Below are 23,669 nucleotides of genomic sequence, written 5' to 3' on the forward strand. Positions count from 1 at the left end.
GAGATGTTTTCAGCAATGGAGTTGTACATTTGCCATGTTTTCAGAATCATAGTCCTCATGTTCATTTTACCTCAGCATTTAAGTGAATGTTTCATTATAGACCCTAAGCATGTGCCTTAGTCTGAATGTTTTTTAAATATTTATAGATTTTTAAGGTTGTTGCCAGGTCATTATTGCTCATGATAACTGTGCTTACAAAGTGCTATCAATATATTCTGTGATAAAGGAATAATGTTGCTAAGAACCTCATGGTGGTTAGCTTTTGCTTTTGGTACATGTTACATGTATATTAAGGGTTGCATTCCAAAAGATTGCTAGGATTTGTTTTGAAGGCCGGTTCTCAATCTTTTTGCTCACTTGAGGAATTGTTTATGGTGTACATCTCAGTATGCAGGGTTTTACATTCCAACAATGTTTTAGGACCAAAGTGGAAAGTCTTCATCGTTTTGCTCAATTGTAGGATTGTTCAGGGTGTTTGGATTCGCAGGGTTGTCACATTTTTCTGAAGCAAACTCTTTTTTTTTTCCCCCAGTGCCTCAGAATTTCCCCGTTGTGCAGGATTCAGGAGGTTTCCTGATAATTCTGTGCGATTACACAGCATAAAATATCTGTGAAGTCCAATTTATTAATTGCAGTGTGTATATACAAAAAATGTGCCAAATTCATTTAACAATCGTAAAAGGAATAAGAAGAGTTTTTGGAATAAACATGCAAGACTTCACAGAGATCACCACTACTGCATGTATTGTGTTGAAATAGTGCATGATGTGTGTTGTTTTAACCAGTCCCCCTGTAGCTGTAGATGAGAAAGTTGCATCATAGTTTTCCTGTAATTATCCCAAAGAACAAAATCTAATGAAAAAACTTGGAAACAACCAGTAGCAAAAACTAGCTGACATTTCACTTTATGTTTTTTTTTTTTGGGGGGGGGGGGGGGGGAGAAAGAAAAATGAAAAATAATTGGAGAGCACAAAAATTATCTGAACTTCAATGTTGGTCATCCAAAGAACTGGAAATGAGTGATATTGTATTATTTGACTTTAATTGCCTGCCTTTTCAGTTGTGAGGAAGCATCAGAGAGCGTAACTTTGCTTGACTCGGAATCAACTTCATCGCTTTCATTGGATGCTGATCCATCAGATGATGATGATGACGATGCCGATGACAACACTTCCAAACTGTGCAAGATCACCTCACATTGGCGATCACCTCTTGTGAAACTTCGAAATCTGTTTCAATTCATTCAGGCCTTTTCAAAGAGAAAGATCAAATAAGGAGATATGATAAACATTAGAAATAGAATCAAGCAAATATGGGTCTTTTCTTGGTAATGAACGAGGTTTTCTGGCATTTTTAAACAAGTTGATTAATCACCATGGTTACTTTTATCTCAGAGGAAATTTATAATAAAAAAATGATACCTTTACACGTTCCCAAGTTATGTTGATAATATGCAAAGTTTGGTATTAAAATTATGTGTATTTATTGGCATTATATTCAAGGACTTGATGAATCTATGTATTTATATATAAATGGCATCGAGTAAGTTACAAAAGTATTGTGCACTGATGCTGTTCCATTTGCATCAGTAAAAATAAATATGCAATTTGTTCATTCATTTAATCTCCGTCCTTCTCCCCCAATGAAAATTGTTAGAATTTTTATTCTTGTTATTGCACTCGCAATATGAAAATTTTGGGCACATTGTAGTTTAGTGGACAGGCTATTTTAAATTTCTTTTTTTCTTTTCTTTAACTAACAAACATATCACATGATTTGGAAGCTTTACAGTTTAATAATCATTATTTCAATAATTTTTGTGTATAAAAAAATTTTATTTTTAAAAATCTCCAACTACAAATCAAGGAAAAGTTGAACTTTTGACGTTATAGATTGGAAAAAAAAAATTCTAATTCTAGACAATTTTTGTAGCTTCTCATTTTCTAGAAAAGTTTAAGTCTACACTTACGACACAGAGAAGGCTGTAGTAAAATTATTTCTTAAAGCATGCTTGATGGCAAAAAGGAAAAAAAAATACATGTATAAGGGTGTAAATTACCATAAATATTTTGAAGCCCATAGGTACTTTCATGTCATTCAATATTTTTTTTACTCTTACATTTTTGAAATTTCTTTAAATTGATACCACAAAATTCTGGATATGTCAGTTTTTCTTAATGTTATTTTTTAATATTATTTTGATCATAGAAGTAACTTGATTAAAATGCTTTAATACCTTGCAGTTGATACAAGTTGCTATGCAATTCAAGGGAAATAATATTTGCTTGGTTAACATTTAATTGTGAAAAAAAATGCTTTGAGAAGCATATTGGATCTTTCTTTTATGTAAAAGTATTAGATTTGCCATTTAATAAATGCCTTTTTTTTTGAGTAAAATGAATATTTACATGTATATGTACCTGAATGTGTAAATATATATACCTGAATACATGTACTAGATAGAAGCGTCTTTGTTGTAACAGTCAGAATTGTTTACTAATTAATGTCTACAATATCAATTTTGATATGCCTATATTTGTTCCACAAGAAGTAGCAAATTCTTCATGTTTTTTAAAAGCATGTTTGTCAACAGAATTCCATTCCATGAGTGTCAAGTGATGGATTTTAACGAGAGTTTTGAGTATACATGTACATATTATAAAGGTATACCCAAATCATTTTTTGAGAAACTACCATTTAAATGATAGCATGTTTGTAAATGTGATATATATACATGTATGTATGTAAATTCACATGTTATATATCAACACTATTAATGATGTTAGAAGTCTTAGTTAAGTGAACATATGGAATGTTAAGTAAATGTAACATGATCACATGACATGCTAGTTATGTGATCACATGACATGCTAGTTATGTGATCACATGACATGCTAGTTATGTGATCACAAGATATGCTAGTTAAGTGATCACATGACATGCTAGTTAAGTGATCACATGACATGTCAGTTAATTGATCACATGACATGCCAGTTAAGTGATCACATGACATGCTAGTTTAATGATCACATGACATAGTTGTCTAGAGAGGAGGATGCCTTAGCAATATTAAGCCTTAAATTAATTTTATTAAAAAGCTGAAAATAATAATAGGTGTTTAATTCACATGTATGATTTGTTTTGGACAACAAAAAACATTATTTAAAAATTTAAGTTTGGTGCAATGGGGCTGCAAGAAAAACATTAACTGAAGTTTCTATTTTATATTAAAACATTTGGTTTTTATGTCTGCATTTTGAAGTGGCAAAGATTTAAGGAAATCTTTAAATACCTATTGGTGAGAGATTTCTTCCTCTGCAATGCATTCTCATCTATAAGTGTTGGAAATTTCTGCAGGATTTGCAGTCTTATGTACAAGTGTAAGACAAGCTACAGTGAATTAGTCACAAAATCTGTTTATTTAAGTTTAATTGTATTGTTTAGATTATTCTACTTTGGAATGGAGTTTTGTAGGAAATGGTGAATGAAAGAATACAAGAAAAGTAAGAGCAAAAAAGGATTGGTTCACAGTACCCTGATATTCCCGGGTCAGTTTTACTGGTGCTAGCTAGTGGATTTATTGTTATCTTGCTAATTAAGGCCATTAGTTTAAGTACATGTATATCATTTGTCATTTTAATTACCACAGAGCATTTTATCAAAAAACATCATGCATTTGTTGTAAACTTCCATTGGGGGATTACTAAGGGAGGTAAGCGGATACCAGAGTTATGTTTAGATTTTATTAAGATATTATTTATTTATTTATTTATTATTTTTTACTTGTGAAATATCTCTGCTTAATATCAGAGGTTCCTAGAATATACTAGTCTCTTATAATAAAGGATGATTATATTTAGATGAACCAAATGAGTAAGAGGTGATTTTGCAATTGATTTTTTGTAATGCACCTTTAAGAATTTTAGTAGGCTGAAATATGTACAATTATTGAAAGACATTTTGAAATTGTCATATTTTTTCATAATATGATGAACTGTGTATAACTGTAGCAAAATTAACTACAATCAAAACAAGATTTTGAAAAAAAAAGTTTTAAAATAAAGGCATTTTAATTTATTTTCACAAATTCGTTATCAATACTTCTTTAACAGTGAAATATTTGGACAATTGATATATATATCCCTTACTCACTAAGGTAATATATTTTTAAAAGAACTGAAATTTTCAATTCAGTGAAAGAGACCTTAATTGTGATATTTTCTTTTTAAGTTCAAACAGTCTTTTTTAATTGTCATGATAGTTCTCCAAAATAAATTATTCACACATCTAGAATAGCAAAATCAATAAGAAAAATTTGTCATACATTTTAACTGGATTTTGTATCTAACTTCTTACTGAACATTTCACTTGAGAAAAAAAACACTTATTGCCACTTTTTTCCAAAATTTTATGTGGAAAAGTATTTATTCAGCAAGGCACTACTCACTGACTGATGTTTAATGTATCCCCCTATACTGTGATTTGTAGAATATCTAGGTTATGATATTGTATAACTTAAAATCAGACTGTACTTAATTGTTAGCAGGGCATATATGCCGAGTTTGATCAATGTTAAATAAATGTTACAAATTGTTGATCTGTGTATTTGGTTGTTATTTTTGTTTATCATATACTTAGTAGTAAATACACCGATTATGCACTGTGCGATACAGGTGACGTCATAATACCCCATATCAAGGACCGGTCCGAAAATCCATATCACGTATCGGACCGGCGTGGAAAAATCCATATTAAACCAGAAGTAACTTTTGTATAAAGTTTAAAAGTTATTTACTTGATTTTATTTAAATATACATGTAAAATAACTCTTTAATAACATTTGTGGACTTATTTTTTTTTTCAAAGACCTAAAATTGCCTCTATTTAAGATTTTAAAGAAAACATTCATGAACATGCACGAAATATTCTTCAGTGACTTTATGTGAACTCGCATATTTAGTATTTTAAATATATGATAAATGGAATACTGCATACTGAAATCCATATCATATGTCATATCAGCCCTTGGGCTGATATGGGGCCACTCGGGCTGATATGACATATGATATGGATTTTAGTATGTAACATTCTCTGTGTAGGTGATTTGAGTCACTTTATTGGTCTTTATCTGTTGTCTCCGTGAACAACAGTTATTGACTACTTTAAATTCTTCTTGAATACTACCTGGCCAATATTGTCTGCAAAGATATGAAGATGAATATACAGTCAAACCTCATTATCTTAAACTCAATGGGACCAATGGAAAACTGATGAGATATCCAAGTATTTGAGAAATCAAGGGTAAAATACTTGAAGAATAAGTGGTTTGGACTTCCAAACACTTTGATGTATCCTTGATATTCGAGATATCAGTGTTCGAGATGTACATAAACTGTAATTCATTGAAAATACAATACACATGAAAATCATCATGAACTTGTGGACATTAACCTACAAATTGTTTACATGATTGTGAGGACCAGTTAGCCATCCCCAAATATTTTAAAATTTAAGTACTCTTGGTTCAGGAGTCAGTATAGAATCGCAGTTTGGGATTGGACCAAAGTGGCCATAGCTGGAGAAAGTCGTAATACTCAGGTGACCATCAAGGCCTCTTGTTGTTTTTTTAGCTCACCTGAGCTAAAAGCTCAAGTGAGCTTTTCTGATCAGCCATTGCCTGGCGTTGTCCATCTGTAAACTTTTCACATTTTCAACTTCTTCCCAAGAACCACTGGTCCCATTTTAACCAAAGCTGGTTAAAAGCATCCTTGGGTAAAGAGAATTCTAATTTGTTATAATTAAATCTTTAAAACTTCTCAAGAACAGTAAAGCCATGATGAAACGTATTAATTCAGAAGCATCCTCAGGTGGTGTAAAAATCCAGTTTTTGGAAATCTTTAACCCCAGCGTTAGGGTGGGGCCACAATGGACAATCGTGGTTTTACAAAGGAATTTATAGGAAAAGATTTTAAAACTCTTCTCAAAAACAGCAAAGCCATGAATTGTCATATGAATATGGAATCATCCTCAGGTAGCGTAAATTCGATTTTTATCAAATCATAACCCCTGTGAATAAAGTGGGGCCACAAAAAGATATCAAAATTTTATATAGGAATACATGTACGGTATGTAGTTGGAAAATCTACAGAACAGCAATGCAAACGTGCCTCACGTGAGCGTTGTGGCCCATGGGTCTTTTTTTTTCTGGAATTGTAATGTTGATCTTTCTCTTTGATCAATGCAATCTTTGCAGATAGACTGCACTTTGTCTTCCAAATTTCATACAGCAAGATTAACAGAAATGGTATAGCTTTAATTTTTGGTGCAAATAAATTAAAATTAATTCATGTACATGAAAATCAGAGATAAAGGATAGGAATGCTTTAATTATCATCAAATAAATTAAGACAAATGTAATATCCTTTTACCCAAAATTTATATATATACAGTCATATATATCTGACAAAATGACTTGAGTCATATATATCTGACAAAATGACATGAACTCCTCGCTATCAGATATGTTAATTTCTAGTTCTTTGTTACATGTTGCCGGTATGCTGCATGGTGCAGTGATTGCCATCACAATAAATGTGAAGTAAATTTAAACACGCAGTTAAAGTGTTGAAAAAATACTGTTGTGACATTCACAATTGTAGCTTATTAAAAACAAAGTTTTACAGTCTAATTTTTATTTATCATTAATTAATACCTGGAAATTCGTAACGATTGCGAGCATATCTTATACAGTCCAATGCCGGGGAATCCTTCGAGTTCTTGTGAAACCTTTTTATAAAATCATAAATTTATAAATATCTTATGAAGATAAGGAAATAATTGAAATATACTAAAAACAATTCAGACATAATATTCAGTAATTTTAAAATATTTTATCAATAAGGCCAATCTTTAAAAAATTATTTGTTTGCCATCTCCCAACAACTGGCTAAAAATGGTCCGACTCAAAACTTGTTTAAACCTCCAGTAAATTAGATGCTCTTTGTTACATCTTTTGAGAGTTTGTTATGGAAATGCAACTTGCATACGACGTTATATAATGTGACAGTCTAGGCCTTCATGAGGCCGATGTAAGTTTTATTTTAAAGTGAATACTTCTAACGGTAGGCTACCGTCAAATTACTGACTATTATGCCATTGTTGGTTGTGCGCATGTTAAAAATAAAATTGTGAGTGTCTATTTAATTACAGATGAGTTAAAAACAGGGCTGGAGGCTTATTGACGGAGACGAGCCTTGAAGCAGTCAAGGCTTTGAGCCATCACAGTAGAAGTGGGCAGTACATTCCACCCCTTGATGGTACATGTACGTGGGTAGAATTATTCCTTCCTCACTGAATTTCAGCATGACGGAATTTGGAATGCCAGAGTGATGTTCTTTATTGAATTTTAAGTTTCTGACTAGTGTTAATCTGGACCGTGTTGTTAATCAGCTTGAACATAACACTGAGGCTGGCTGTCCTGCGCCGCTTTTAATTCTAATGATGGCCATTCAAGCTGCATGGGTAAGCAGCTCGGTTACAGATTAGGTGTTGTGATATCTGTTGTGGACATATATACTAAGCTGCTCTACGCTGTTCTTAAGGACGTTCGATCCTGAGCTTTTGAGCAGATTTTAGTCAGGACCTTTATATCTAAAATTCTGCATCATTTTTTATGTTCTAACATTGAATCTGGATTCTACAATGCAAATTAAACTATATCCAATGAAAAAACCGCGATGAAATTCCATTAAAATAGGATTAAGCCAGGAACTATATTTTGTGGCGGAAGGTTTTTTAGAAGAAAATGATCAATTTTTCCCTTTTGAAATATATACAGTACTGTAAAGTTTAGATTACTATTTTTCCATGCTGGTTAGACATAGAGCTGTTTTTTGCAGTGAAATGTTTTATGCTGGCTCTGAAATATCTAATAAATTATTTCTTATGAATTCTTTCATTATATTGTGACAAATAAAGTAAATATATTCTGAAAGTCCAGGAAAAAATTGAGCCAATTTTAACATAAAATTAACACTTTTTTAGTAATATCTAAAAATTTAGCTCATAGACCCCCACTCTTGTTTTTCTTTCCTGAATATATAAGATAACTTTGATCAATCTGCTTAAATTTAGCAAAAGTTTAAGACTTTAAAATAATTTTCTTGCGTTTTAAATTTTTAATGCCAGAAAAATCACATTTTTTGAGTGCAGAAAGGTCAAATAATTCATTATGCGAAGCAATTTGAAACTTTTTCTTCGTCACAATTTTAATGCGTCTTTTTTAAAATAGACTAATAGTTTATTTTGTCCCATGATTTATTTGGATAAAAACATTGGAGGGAAAACGTCGACGATGCGATTTTTGATTCAGACACAAATATCAGTGCAAAAAGGTCAAATTAAATTTACTGTAGCGCCGAAAGAAGCATATTGACCCCAATTTTTTGTTTTGTTTTTTAATTAAGCTATGTGTGTAGAAACTAAAAATATACTTGACAAAAAAAGTTTAAGACTTTAAATATCAGGATCCAACCTCGTTAAGAATCATTTCAATTTTATGAATATCTTACTTTTAGTGAAGATTCCAGTCAGCACTGGGCTGTTTGCTTGGGCACAGATGTTATTTACGTGCTGGGTCCACTTCAAGTCTGACGAGATATAAATATGGTAACGCCAAGATATTTTGCTGAAAGAATATGCTCTAATTGGTGGTTGTGTAGAATGTGGTTCTTCTTGATGACTACGATTCTTGGTAATGGTAAGCACAATATTTTTCTGTGTGGAACCGCATGAGCCATTTATTTTCCCAGACCGCTAGTTGGTTTAGGTCGTCCTGCAGCTTCTCTGCATCAGAGGTGATAGTCATGTATGCTACGGTATCATCAGCAAAGAGTCGTACGGTTGATGAAAGACCCTCTGGCATGTCGTTGCTATAAAAGAGAAAAAGACTCGGTCCAAGGACTGAACCTTGAAGTACGCTTGAGTCCACCGACACCTCTTCAAATCATTCCCCCTCCACGACCACACTTTGCCTGCGGTTGGTTAGGAAGCTTTGGATCCTCTGGTTGGGCTTTTCTTTTATTCCATAATGACTGAGCTTGTGGATAAGAAGATCATGAATCACTTTATCAAATGCTTTGGAGAAGTCCATGATAAGGCAGTCAGTCTGTTTTCCCTTGTCTATGTTGATAGTGATATCATCATTGAACTCAATAAGTTGGGTTTCGCATGAAAGACCACGACGAAACCCATGTTAAAGTGGGTATATGAAGTTGTTGGTATCAGGATGGTTCATGATGTGGCTAGTGACGATATGCTCCATGATCTTGCTGGAGATGCATGCTAATAACACTTGCCTATAGTTCACTGCTTTTTCATTTCTTTTTTGATTTTTAATTGAATATGTATCAAACAGCTGCGCTTACCCCAACAGTGAACAGTCGCAACATCAACATATTACCTATTCAAACACAACAGAAAATTTAAAAATCAAACTAATTCTGATGATTCATTGCTTAGCGTTTCCCAGTACTTTCAGTACTTTGATGAAAAGAGGTCCATTGCATTTAATAATATTTTTTTAACATACATACAAAAATTAAAGATACGCATTCATACATTAGAAAAGGTTACAGGTTTTGTACATATTTGTATTTGTAATCCTTTTTTTTATGTAATGAACACGAAAGCCAAAGAAATATTTAAGGGGAAAAGAAGATCATTCTTTTATCATGTAAATATAGATATATATTGCCACATTCTTCGCTATGAAAATTACAATGTTAACAAATTTGATATTTTGCAGTTTCTTTAAAAGTGTAAAAAATTAGATATAAAGTTAACTCAGTGTAAATCAATAACTAGTGGCGTTGCCTTTCCGGGAATAAAATTTTCACCAAAAGTTTTTCTCTGTTACAATTTCGTCAATGTAAACAATATGGTAGCGACGAGAGAAAACAGGTGGACGCCAGGATAATTAATTGAGAAATAACTGTGGTAAATTTTCCAGGGACATATTTGGAATAACGTTAAAAAATGTCGTTGTCAGCAAATGAAAGGAAAATGTTTTGGCAGGATCACAAATCCAGTTTGAATAGGATTCGCACCCAACTTTCTGATCGAGATTCACCTGTGATCTCTCCAAGAAGGTCTCCTGCAAATGGATTAAAACGTACACACTCTCCACTTGGTCTCTACAGAAGGCCTTCTCCTTCACAGTTACCCAGAATGGAGACACCACCAGACACTGATCGGAACAGAGGAAAGTTGAGAGGAAGTAGATATGATGTTGTCCCACCTGTAAATAACAGACGATCAACCCATCAAACCCCAGATTACGATTCCTGGGGCGAAGAATCAGATGAGGAAAACGAGGAGGAGCACCAGCACTTCATGCCTCTGCCTTATCCCTACCCAATGTATGGGTACCCAGCATACCAAGCCCCCTCTGGAATGCACCCTCCGCCAGTGGTATATGGAAACCCCTTTCCAGTCTATTATCCACCTCCGCCTGTTTATAGGGAGAGGGGGAAGAAAAGGGGAAAAGGCAAAGAGCCAGCCGATAGGTTAGAAGTGCATCAGACATACCCTGCTGGGGGCAAGTCCAGAAACACTGCAGTACAATTTTCAATGTCAAACAGAATATCCAAAGAACCTAGAGTATTTGATCCCAGTAGAAATAGTGTTCTAAAGAAATACAAGTATATTTATCCAAGGGATTCCCCATTCCTGCCAATTAATGATGGAGGCTACATAGAAAAGCGATATAGAAATGAACAACCACGGGATGATCATTCAAACTACTATGCTGCTGTAGATGTTCGAGATGACATTATTGACGATGTTGTGAAGTCATTAACCAGAGAAGCTGTTCGCGGAGGTGTTGGTGATATGGTTAATGAATACATGGGTTATGACAATGATATACATCCAAAAGACCCTTTAGTTAGATTCCTGGATAACCTTGTCGAAGATGCCATCCGTGATTCCACTGACGAGGTGGTACGAGACACGGTCAGAGAAATGGCCAGTGACCACATGAGAGTCAGTTCAGCAGCTGCAGTCGTGGATGAGCTGGTCCTTGATCATTTGCAGGACATTCAGAGGGAACTGGTAGATGATGTTGTTTTTGAAATGGTCATGGAAGAGTTCATTCAAAATTATGTTATTGAGCAAGAATTGGAGGATGAGCTTCCAAAGATAGCCAAGGAAGTTTTGGAACACTATGATACAAAAATTGAGAAAAAGGAATTGAGAGAAGTGTCCAAAAAAGCTCAGGACAAACTTTTGGAATCAGTTACTCTGGAATATCTTCTTTCCCTCATATCCAGACAAGGAAAGGTATGGAATGAAAGTGACCATGCAAACAAATACTTAGATGACATGATATTGAATCTGCTGTTTGGTCAATATACCAATGTTGTCGTTAATCGTGATAAAACAATGACAAATCAGCCCTTGAAAAAGCTACATGAAAAAGTTGTCAGTGATGTTGCTTTAGACCTAATGCTGCAGCAGTTATCAAGTTCTTTAGATGAGGATTTGGCCGACGTCGATGAATATGAGCATGGTGTGGATGATAAAAACGTTACCATTAAGGGTAGTGTTGCTCATTTGAAAAATTCATTGAACAAGAGTTGAGAGACTTGGGAAACCTCACTAATGACACAATTCTAAGGTGTTGTGATTTAAAGTGTTTGATCCACAGAATGTTCTGAAGCTGAAAGAAAGACTTTCAGAGACCACTTTTTCACTGGTACTAATGTGTATTTTTAGTATGTCCACTTCAGGAAAAAATAACACATGCCTGTGTATCACAACATTAAACTTTAAATTATAATCTGCATGATAATAAGTTACAAACAGTTTACTTCACAGTGTACACTTCTAATATGATTTAAATGATGGCATTGACCAATAACTAGGCTTACATCAGAGTTGAAGGTCATTGTGATATTACCAATGCTGATAATTCATTCACCTTGGCCAGTGATCTGTATTTAAAATTACATGTACCATAATCACTTATATATGGTGCTGACAAGCTTATTGATGAATGAACTTCACCTGATTTCTGCATAGTTTTATTTTCGGAGTATGCATCATTTTACTCTATTTATACATATTATATTTAATTTGCATTTTTGGCTCTTTTGAGCTGAATGTTCAGTGAGCTTATGCTATGGCCATTTGTGTAGTGTGCATAAACTTTTTGGAATATGGTAAATTTTTCAAGAACCTTTGGCTAATATATTTTTCAAATTTTTCATTACACAGAGTATCCTTGGCTCAGGACGTTCATTTAAGTATGAAGTTTTAGTCAAGGGGAGATTATTAGGGAATTATAAGGAAAGTACATGTAATGGTGCTGAAATGTCTTGAAACAATGTTAAGATTTTCACTAAACTTGTACATAAAATGAGGACGTATATGAGGATATATAGAATCAACCTATAGTCTAAAGGGCATATTCTGATTTTACAGCTACATGTGTATATAAATTCATTTCCAAATAATATAACTTAATATCTTGGATGCTAAGATGCCTTAAAGATATCGGCCTTGTTTTACAAAAGAACTCACATTGTCAGTTGATGCATTTTAGGGTCTCACAGTGTGCTGATCTAGCTAGGTCAGAATGACCGACCTATTTAATTTATGGCTATTTATATTTAGATATTTTATTAACCTATTTTCAACACTATTAGACAAAGGGTCACCAAACCAGGAGAACTGGTACATCATATAAAATAGGAGTGTGTCAATCTAAAGTAGGTCACAATGACACCCTGACACTGTGACATTGAGGATCAGCAAACCTTGTTGATTGATACATCTTGAATGTATAAACTGAAAGTAGGTCACAGTGACTTTTTCAATTTTTTTGCAAATCATTTTAAAATGTATGCAAGTGTGAACCTTTTTGATATTGCATCTTGGGACTTTGAAGTACTAGTATATTAAATCAAAAGTAAGTCACGGCGATAATAAAACCTTGTTGATTGATGCGTGTTTGGACTTTGGGTTGACACAAATGAAATGTACTTTATAGTGGCATTTTGACCATTTATTTTCAAATCATTTTAATATACACTGTACGTGTCCCAGGGTATTCAAATCTTGTTGTTAATGCATCTTGTAGTATAGGGGAAGGGCTAGGTAAAAGTAGGTCATGGTGATGTACCTTTGGAAGTATTTACTATCATCATCAAATCTTTAGACAGATAACTAGGATCATCAAATCTTGTTAATTATATAATTGATCTGTGTGCCCCCCAGTGTTACAACCCAAAAATAGGTCATGATGACCTACTGTTGATTACTAAATTGAAGTTTTGCAGGTCACATTTTGTTTTTCAAAATTAAAAAAATAAGATGTTGCTTATATTTAAAGTATGGTACACATCTTGCTATTGAAATAATTGATATTCTTATGCAGGGATTTTGAAAAGCATCATAAAATTTCTGTTAAATAAAATTTACAAACATTGTAGTTTGGAGTGAATTTAATGTGGGACATCTTGTAAGTTCAAGGTCAAAAATTATATTGTTACCAGATGCAGTTACTTGCAATTGTAATATTTTCTTATCCTACATACATAGGCGGACCAGATCCGTAGAACGTGGGGGAAAGCCCCCTTCACCTTTTTGCAAGTATAGTATTTTGCTATAGTAAACTTTTAGATGCTGCTAGTACCCCCCCCCCTCCTTTTTTCCGTAAGGTCAAGGACTTGCAACGTGCATGATTAGAATAAAAATGTACCAAAAGTTAAGAAAAAAAGTCCACCATCTCCCCCCCCCCGCCCCCCCCCCCCCCCGAAATAGAATTTTCGAGTTTAGACAGTAGGTTTTTTTCCTTGTTTGATTTATTCGGGTAGTTACCCCCCCCCCCCCCCAGGTCGCCCGCGTGGCGCAGTGGTTAGAGAGTTCGCTTTAAAGTCGCGGAGTAAGGAGTTGATCCTTACGTCGCGGGTTCGAATCCCACTGTGGGACGTGGAGACCGGTCCTTCGGATGAGACCGTATAAACGGTCCCGTGTCGCAGTAGGTGAAACAGATCCCTCACTGCTCAATGGCATTAAGTGCCGAGTATAGGTCAAAATTTGCAGCTTTCCACCGGCAAGTGGTGGCATCTCCATATGAGTGAAAAATTCTCGAGAGGGACGTTAAACAATAACCCCCCCCCCACACACACACACACTTTTAAACTGTTGCTGGGTCTGTGGAGGCTGGTCAGAGGAAAATGCCTACATATTTGGGTATAATTTGGTCGAAAGATAAAGTCAGTAGATGAAAGCATGTATATGATCATTGCAATTCATTAAACTGGATATTTTCAATGTACAGTCTGAATTTGTATAATTATAATTTAACTATAGATTTGTTATAGAAGAACACATCTTTTTAATAAAAACCAAGACCAAATGTTCAAGACTATTCAGTATGGCTATTAAATATTTAGTGATTCATTTCTTCAAAAAACAAAATGATGTAAAACGCTTGTCAAATAATATTTTTTAAAAGTAAAACTAGCTTGTAAAATGTTATTACATTATGTACAGTTGAAGACCAGACTTTTCAGCGAATGTATCCGTATTTAATTAAAAGCTAAAAATTACTCTTGGGGGAAAAGCCCCCCCCCCCCCCTTCGATACTACGTGCCTGATACTTAAACTAGCTTGGTTTTGAAGATGAAGGGGTCTTAGTGGAAATCATGTTAATTTTATTTATTTATTCATTTTTTTGCCACATGTTGAACCTTCTATGGTAAAGACAGTCCTAAGAGTGTTAGAAAGATAGTGGACATATCAGACATAAATGTTTTTGATTTTCATGTAAAGTTCTCATTTAATAGTGTGTATCAATACAAAGTTCAACTAATAAAATTATTTCATACATCTTGAAAAATGGCCATGTCAGTTCAGTAAAGGTAATTTGATAGAAAGCTGCAATTATACTAACATTTGTTTATACAATAAAACCAAAATCAGGATTGCAATTCAACTGAACTGTAACGATATTGTAAGACCAAATTCAAGAAGACATACAAGATGAACTTAATTAGCTGGGACTTGGCTACACATGCATATTTATTTTCAATGCAGATTTTGACAATAATAAATTTGCACACGGTAATAAAACAAAGATTTCTTGAGGTTTATATTCATCATATGTTTTCTTATATTTATTCGTAGTCATGCTCGAAGTAAAACAAGACCCGGTTGATGCCATTGATACACATGTACAATATTGCTATAAAGCAAACTTTTTAATGACTTGTACATGTATACGTACAAAATACAAATTGCATAGATTAGGCTTTTTAACTCATAATCTGAATTTTCAAAAACGTTAGATATGCACATGAATAGTCTTTTAAAAAGTGGATCTTGTATCAAATATATATGTTCCTTGAATGTTATTGACGATTATTTTCATTTTATAATTATACAGTCATGTTCTTTTTATAATGACTATAGATTTGGGTAAAAAAGTGTTATTACTAAAACTTAGCGTTCGGAAAATAATTAGAATTTTATGCATACGAATTCGAAATGTAAAGGGAAATTGTTATCTTGGAAAATATTTGTCAAAGCTCGAGCTCCATAAAGAACACGATTTATTTGCATTATTTAAGAGTGATAAAACACATTCTATGTTCTTTCTATTTATTATAATATCCATTCCCATTTTCTTATAACATTGTACGTAGATGTATTTAGAAATTCACTATGTTTTATAAATTTCTGATGTGTCATTATGGCCCAACGATTTGAAACTTTAATAAATACATAGATTCAGGTGTTGCGATTCAATCAATCCACCAACCAGATCCGCCACTGATGATATGTTTTGCCGGTGCCAGGATCATTAGAGTAGAGTTTTGTTATTTCATTTGGACAAATTTTAAGTAATAAAACACAAAAACCGCATGTACTAAAGCACATAGAGTTTATATATTTTCTCTTTATACGGTCCTATTTATTAAAAGTGAAAACATTTATCAAGTAATCGCCATTACGAATGAGGGTAACGCTTACCCTTAGGAATGTCTTGTTTTTTATTGAGTAGTTTAGAACTGAAAATATGCGATGTCATGGAAGGAATTCATAACAGTGTAGGCTACAGATATCCAACCAAAATTGATATCCTCATATTTTATAAGTAAAGATACATGTATAATTAGAAATAAAATATTTTTTATGTTTGACTTTAAAAACATACTGTGTATATCTAAGGTCAGGTAATCCCAACTTCTTAATCTTTTTGAAAATAAAAAATATATCCAGGCAATTGAATAATTTCCTATTCCTAAATGAAAAAAATCTGCCCAAATGAATTCATAATTAGTACAAATGAGAAGTACCAAAATGAATTCTAATCAGAAATAATTCTGCCATCATTTTCATATGAAGAACCCACTTTATTAATCGTTTTATTATGCATTTGTTAATTTTATTTTATACAAGTACTTTCCGTTTAAAGTTGTATCTATCAGTTAGAGAATTTTAAGGAGGCGCAAGGCGTCACGTGATCGACTCATGTGATGTTTAAAAAAAGAAAGTTTACGGTAACCATTTCCGGAATAAGGCGCGTGATATGATTGCGCCAATGACAAAAAGTCCTCGTAGCAATATTTCATGATCAGAGAAGGAGTAGGACGTGACGCTGCAGAGTGTTGGGAAGCGTCGACGCAGATTTTTTTCATCTACGTGTTTTGTTTTGACACGTCTAGCTTTTGTGTATATACTGTATACCGGGTTATTTTCGACCCGTGTTATTTTCGCCCTCTGACACTTGCAAACAATTTTGAGTGGGGTCTGTCAGCTAACATCCGCAACTGTACTCGGCAGTGCTGGTACCGGACATCCATGACTGTACCTGCTCACTAATATCAAAAACGGAATGTCAGAGCAAGATTTTCCGGATTGTTCAACATATTAAACTATATGTTTTTAATTAAGTATGGATTGTTTTTTAATGAAAAATACGAAATGTGTTAATATGGAGGAAAGAAAATTTCTGATTTTAAATAAATCTACTTTATGGAAGGCTGTAATCGCCAAAACGGTAACGATAACTGGCTTAGTGAATATATCGCGGAAAATATATGTAAACTTGACTATGCCTAAATTTTGTATATCTATGACTGTATACCTGTGCCTGATATACACCATCTGCGACTGTACCTGTGCCGTACATACACACTACCACTGACTCAACCCGCGCTTGATTAATAACATCCACAACAAAAAATTCTGTGGATTTTCTCCGATTTAAATTTAGAATGAATTCAATCAAAGCGCAATTAACGCTAATCTTTATATTACCCATGACAGTGATACCGAGACAAACGATGACAGCAGTGATTAGGGAAAGATCCAAAACTTTTACAGCTTTATGTTCAGAGTACAATATGAGCCAGGTCTTTAATTTTTTTTTTTTTGGGGGGGGGGGGGGGGGCTGGGGGCATGATTTCAATATCCTACGTGCTCAATAATAATGATGAATTTAAAATGAAACATGCTAGTATAATTATAGAAAATATACGAGTAAACAATAAACAAAGTAAAATAAAAAAGGAAATTAAAATACATATTGAAATTAATTTGTAATCCTTAATTTTATGTTAGAAAGTATAAGTACGTCACAATATTATTAATTTCACCCATTTTATTGATCACGCAAGTGGTGTCAATGAAAAGCACAGGTTTTTTCCCCATATATATACATTTGTATGTCTTACGATATATACGGGTGGAATGGGCTGATCCACCCGTTTTCAATGAGTTATATATAAACATCTCAAGTGCACCCCAGGAAATAGCCTCCAATGCCCTGAAAAAGAATAGTTCCTGACAAAAAAAATTATTTATTTACAAAGTACATAAAATTTACTAGGCACAGGTATCAAAGTTGTAAAAATAAGCTGGAAGACCCCCCCCCCCCCCCAAAAAAAAAAAAAATTCTCAAAAGAAATAAAAATTAATTTTATATGCATGGAACAATTAACATCATGACTGGTCGATAACCGTGGCGTGATACCTGGAATATGTAGGGTATGGTATTAAAATAATTGCTCATATTAAAGGAAATTAATGCTATAATTATCGATAACATCCGAAGAAAATATTTGTATAAGTAAATATTCTTATTAGATCCGCCTCTCTAAGATTCTGCAATCAGTTGTCTGGAATCAATCTATAGGGAATATCGGTGAAAAGCGTTAATAGCACCTTTATAAAAACGTAAGGAATTTCTTGGGATGCAACATCAACAACTGTACCTGTCCTGACAACTGTACCGGTGTCTGATTGACAACATCCACGACTGTACCTGTCCAGTACACACACTTTATTCTACATCCATGACTGTGCCTGTGCTTATAAACAACATCCATGACTGTACCTGTCCAGTACACACACTTTATTCTAGATCCATGACTGTGCCTGTGCTTATAAACAACATCCATGACTGTACCTGTCCAGTACACACACTTTATTCTAGATCCATGACTGTACCTGTGCCTTATAAACAACATCCACGACTGTGCCTGTCCAGTACACACACTTTATTCTACATCCATGACTGTACCTGTGCCTTATAAACAACATCCACGACTGTACCTGTCCAGTACACACACTTTATTCTACATCCCTGACTGTACCTGTGCCTTATAAACAACATCCACGACTGTACCTGTCCAGTACACACATCTTACTATACATCCATGACTGTACCTGTGCCTTATAAACAACATCCTCGACTGTACCTGTGCAGTACACACACTTTATTCTACATCCATGACTGTACCTGTGCCTTATAAACAACATCCACAACTGTACCTGCGTATGACACACACTACATCTATGACTACCTATGCCTTATAATCAAGATTTACACACAATAAACTTCTCAGGGTTTAAGAGGTACGTATTGTATACTGTATTTGGACCATCCTACCATAAAAAACAACAATATTTAAACAATTTTCTTTCACTCACAAATTTTGATCTTTAAGTGTGTACTTGACTCTTGAAATTTGACCATGAAAATCAATTAGAATCAAGTTCGAGACACAATTAATCATCAGTGTACAGGTGGAAAACTCAAATCTATAAGTCAACATATAGCCAATTACTATTATTAATTTTAATTAATTTTAATAAACATTTGTCGTATACGTTTGACGTATAATCAGTTGTAAACTATGATAATAATACCCCTCAACTTTGGGGTTGGCACAGAAGAAGGTATAAAAATGTTTTCATAGTTGAAAACATTTTAGGATGGAATAGTGCATTTTATCGTGTTAACAAAGAAAGACCTATCGAAAATAGTTATTGCAGTACATGTAATACTACATGTATCTACACTTCACAATTCAATGTTTAAATGGCATTCAAAAGAATTAAAAAAAAAAGAAGTCTGTGAGCCAATGCTCACTAGTAATACCCCCGCTTTGACGTGAATGTACACAAGTTCAGTTATGGACAGAGACAAGAATGAACAAGAAGTTGACGTCAGATTCGTACAAAAATGAATCCCACAATATGGCATGCCTAAACAAAGAGTGTGCTAAAATTTCAAGCATCTGCGAAGAGTAGTTGCTGAGAAAACTGTGACGAAAATTTTGTTACGGACAGGCAGACAGACTGACACACAGACAGACGGACAGACAGACAGACACACAAGGGTAAAACAGTATACCCCCCTTTCCTTCGGAGCGGGGGTATAATAATGATGACAATAATAACAATGATGAAACATGACATAAACAGGAGGGGAAAATGAGGAAAAAGTTGGACTTTTTTTCATGTGCTTAAGAGCCCTCTATACACTGCACACTAAAGAGTTCTAATTTTGTGGTACATTTATGCAAATAGAGTAATCTGCCCTTTCAATAAGAACAAGCATTCTGAGAGTATTGCATTAGCAATACTAGTCCCCTACCGGCAAGTGTAATCTGGTTCCCGTTAAAAATTGAAAATGCCATGATTCCGTCAAAAATCAATGAAGCGGAACGAAATGCAAACTTCATCTATAACTCATCAAGGTAAAGTCACATACCAAAAATCAGCTCAATATCTGCAAACGTTTAGAAAAAAATGCGGAAAACCCCGAAAAAATGAAAAGGTCGTAATTCCGTCAAAAAGCACTGAAGCGGAACGAAATGCAAACTTGATCTGTAACTCATCAAGATACACTCACATGCCAAAAATCAGCTCATCAATATCTGCAAGCGTTTAGAAAAAAAGTGCGGAAAACCAAGTTGGACAGACAGACAGACAGACAGACAGACAGACCGACAGACGGACGGACAGACTCAGAGGAAACCTATAGTCCCCTCCGGCTTCACCGGTAGGGGACTAATAAAATAAATTGAAACCGGAGGGGACGATAGGTTTCCTCTGAGTCTGTCCGTCCGTCTGTCTGTCAAACTGTCCGCCTAGCTGTCCCTCTGTCCCACTTGGTTTTCCGCACTTTTTTCTAAACGCTTGCAAATATTAAGCTGATTTTGGTATGTTAGTGTGTTTTGATGAGTTACGGATCAAGTTTTTTTATTTCGTTCTGCTTCATTGATTTTTGAGGGAATTACAATCTTTTTAATTTTTAAGGGTTTTCCACACTTTTTTCCCAAACGTTTGCAGATATTGAGTTGATTTTTGGTATACGAGTGTATCTTGATGAGTCACAGATCAAGTTTGCATTATGTTCCGCTTCAATGATTTTTTGACAGAATTACAGCATTTTCCATTTTTAATGGGAACCAGATTACACTTGCCGGTAGTGGACTAGTATTGTTAATGCAGAAAGCTTGTCTCAATAGCTTTAATACGCATGCTTGAATAAACCATATGATAGCAAGAATGATAGTAAAATTCTGCCACCTATCGCAGAGTTAATTTAGAAAGGTGACATATTGGAATGATTTTTTCATATTCATATACCGAATATTTATGTGAATTTTATCAAAAAACATAACTTACTTGGGAAAACAAAGAGAGATAAGTCTATAATTTTGGTAAAACTTCATCTCTATAGAAATCAACGGAAAATATTTTTACTCCCCTCCCCCCCCTTCACTGAAACAACAATTCCTTTTAAAGTATTATGAATTGTTATTTCAGAAATTCAAATTTATACCAATTGTTTCTTGTTTCAGGGGAGTGGGTTGTTGGGGAGGAGGGAGGGGGGGTATGAGGGTATAGAACATATATTTACATACTAAAAGCAGCAAAAATAGTCATTTTATTGCCAATGAATCTAATATGTCAGTTGACTTTTACATAAGTTAAACATACGGAGAGATTTGATGGTTATTTATCCATTTCCATGAGTATTTGAAAATCTGGATCACTTGTTATGTTTAAAACCCGATTTCAATTTATAAAATTGTCTAACCCTTCCCCCTCTTTATGAGAAGAGTTTTAAATGAACAGTTAACTTTTTGACACTGGTTTTAAAATAATTAATCCATTACCTATAAACTCTTCTACAATAATAATAAAACTTGGCAGAAGTTGTGAAGGCGAGGATGGAGTATATCGAAAGAAGGAGTATTTCCTCTTAAAAAAAAAGACTAAATCCCAAGCTTTCTTGCAGGATTATATGATTCAATTTTTTTGACGGAGTGGGGGTTGCATTGGGGGTGGGGGTTCGGGTCACAAACGAGAAAAGAACAAACTTTTAGTAGAGCCTTGAGTAACTTTTCTTGGATGTTGTTAATAACGCAAAGATGCAGACATGGAAGTAGAATAAAGTGTGTGTACTGGACAGGTACAGTCGTGAATGTTGTTTTTAAGGCACAGGTACAGTCAGGGATGTAGAATAAAGTATGTATATATGCACAGGTACAGTCGTGGATGTTGTTTATAAGACACAGGTACAGTCAGGGATGTAGAATAAAGTGTGTGTACTGGACAGGTACAGTCGTGGATGTTGTTTTTAAGGCACAGGTACAGTCATGGATGTAGAATAAAGTATGTATATATGCACAGGTACAGTCGTGGATGTTGTTTATAAGGCACATGTACAGTCATGGATGTAGAATAAAGTGTGTGTACTGGACAGGTACAGTCGTGGATGTTGTTTATAAGGCACAGATACAGTCAGGGATGTAGAGTAAGATGTGTATACTGCACAGGTACTTTCGTGGATGTTGTTTATAAGGCACAGGTACAGTAATCGATGTAGAATAAAGTGTGTGTACTGGATAGGTACAGTCGTGGATGCTGTTTATAAAGCACAGGTACAGTCATGGATGTAGAATAAAGTGTGTGTACTGGACAGGTACAGTCATGGACGTTGTTTATAAGGCACAGGTACAGTCATGGATGTTGTTTATAAGGTACAGGTACAGTCGTGGATGTTGTTTATAAGGCACAGATACAGTCAGGGATGTTGTTTATAAGGCACAGGTACAGTCATGGATGTAAAATAAAGTGTGTGTACTGGACAGGTACAGTCGAGGATGTTGTTTATAAGGCACAGGTACAGTCAGGGATGTTGTTTATAAGGCACAGGTACAGTCAGGGATGTTGTTTATAAGGTACAGGTACAGTCGTGGATGTTGTTTATAAGGCACAGATACAGTCAGGGATGTTGTTTATAAGGCACAGGTACAGTCATGGATGTAAAATAAAGTGTGTGTACTGGACAGGTACAGTCATGGACGTTGTTTATAAGGCACAGGTACAGTCATGGATGTTGTTTATAAGGTACAGGTACAGTCGTGGATGTTGTTTATAAGGCACAGATACAGTCAGGGATGTTGTTTATAAGGCACAGGTACAGTCATGGATGTAAAATAAAGTGTGTGTACTGGACAGGTACAGTCATGGATGTTGTTTATAAGGCACAGGTACAGTCAGGGATGTTGTTTATAAGGCACAGGTACAGTCAGGGATGTTGTTTATAAGGCATGGGTACAGTCATGGATGTTGTTTATAAGCACTGGTACAGTCATGGATGTAGAATAAAGTGTGTGTACTGGACAGGTACAGTCGTGGATGTTGTCAATCAGGCACCGGTACAGTCATGGTGTAAAATTTCTAGAGTTGTCTGGACAGCACAGCAGAATCTTAGAGAGGTGGATCTAATAAAAATATTTACTTATACAAATATTTTCTTCGGATGTTATCGATAATTATAGGATTAATTTCCTTTAATATGAGCAATTATTTTAATACCATACCCTACATATTCCAGGTATCACACCACGGTTATCGACCAGTCAAGATGTTAATTGTTTCATGCATATGAAATTAATTTTTATTTCTTTTGAGAGTTTTTTTTTGGGGGGGGGTGGGGGTGGGGGGGTCTTCCAGCCTATTTTTACAACTTTGTTACCTGTGCCTAGTAAATTTTATGTACTTTGTAAATAAATATTTTTTTTTTTTGTCAGGAACTATTCTTTTTCGGGGCATAGGAGGCTACTTCCTGGGGTGCACTTGAGATGTTTATATATAACACATTGAAAACGGGTGGATAAGCCCATTCCACCCGTATATATCGTAAGACATATATTTATGGGAAAAAACCTGTGCTTTTCATTGACACCTCTTGCGTGATCAATGAAATGGGTGAAATTAATAATATTGTGACGTACTTATACTTTCTAACATAAAATTAAGGATTACAATTTAATTCCAATATTTATTTTAATTTC

The 23,669-nt window shown here is 34.5% G+C and overlaps 1 protein-coding gene across 1 annotated transcript; it reads left to right on the forward strand.

Moving 5' to 3' along the window:
* The first annotated feature begins 10,013 nt into the window (after window positions 1–10,013).
* LOC133193756 (uncharacterized) lies at window positions 10,014–13,433 on the forward strand. Its single transcript, XM_061329688.1, has one exon. The coding sequence runs from the start codon at window positions 10,036–10,038 to the stop codon at window positions 11,638–11,640; it is 1,605 nt and encodes a 534-aa protein (XP_061185672.1). The 5' UTR covers window positions 10,014–10,035; the 3' UTR covers window positions 11,641–13,433.
* Window positions 13,434–23,669: the final 10,236 nt, after the last annotated feature.

Source organism: Saccostrea echinata, unplaced genomic scaffold, assembly GCF_033153115.1.
Source record: "Saccostrea echinata isolate AGI-Se365-2 ecotype Australia unplaced genomic scaffold, CSIRO_AGI_Sech_v1 ptg000028l, whole genome shotgun sequence".
Classification (NCBI taxonomy): domain Eukaryota; kingdom Metazoa; phylum Mollusca; class Bivalvia; order Ostreida; family Ostreidae; genus Saccostrea; species Saccostrea echinata.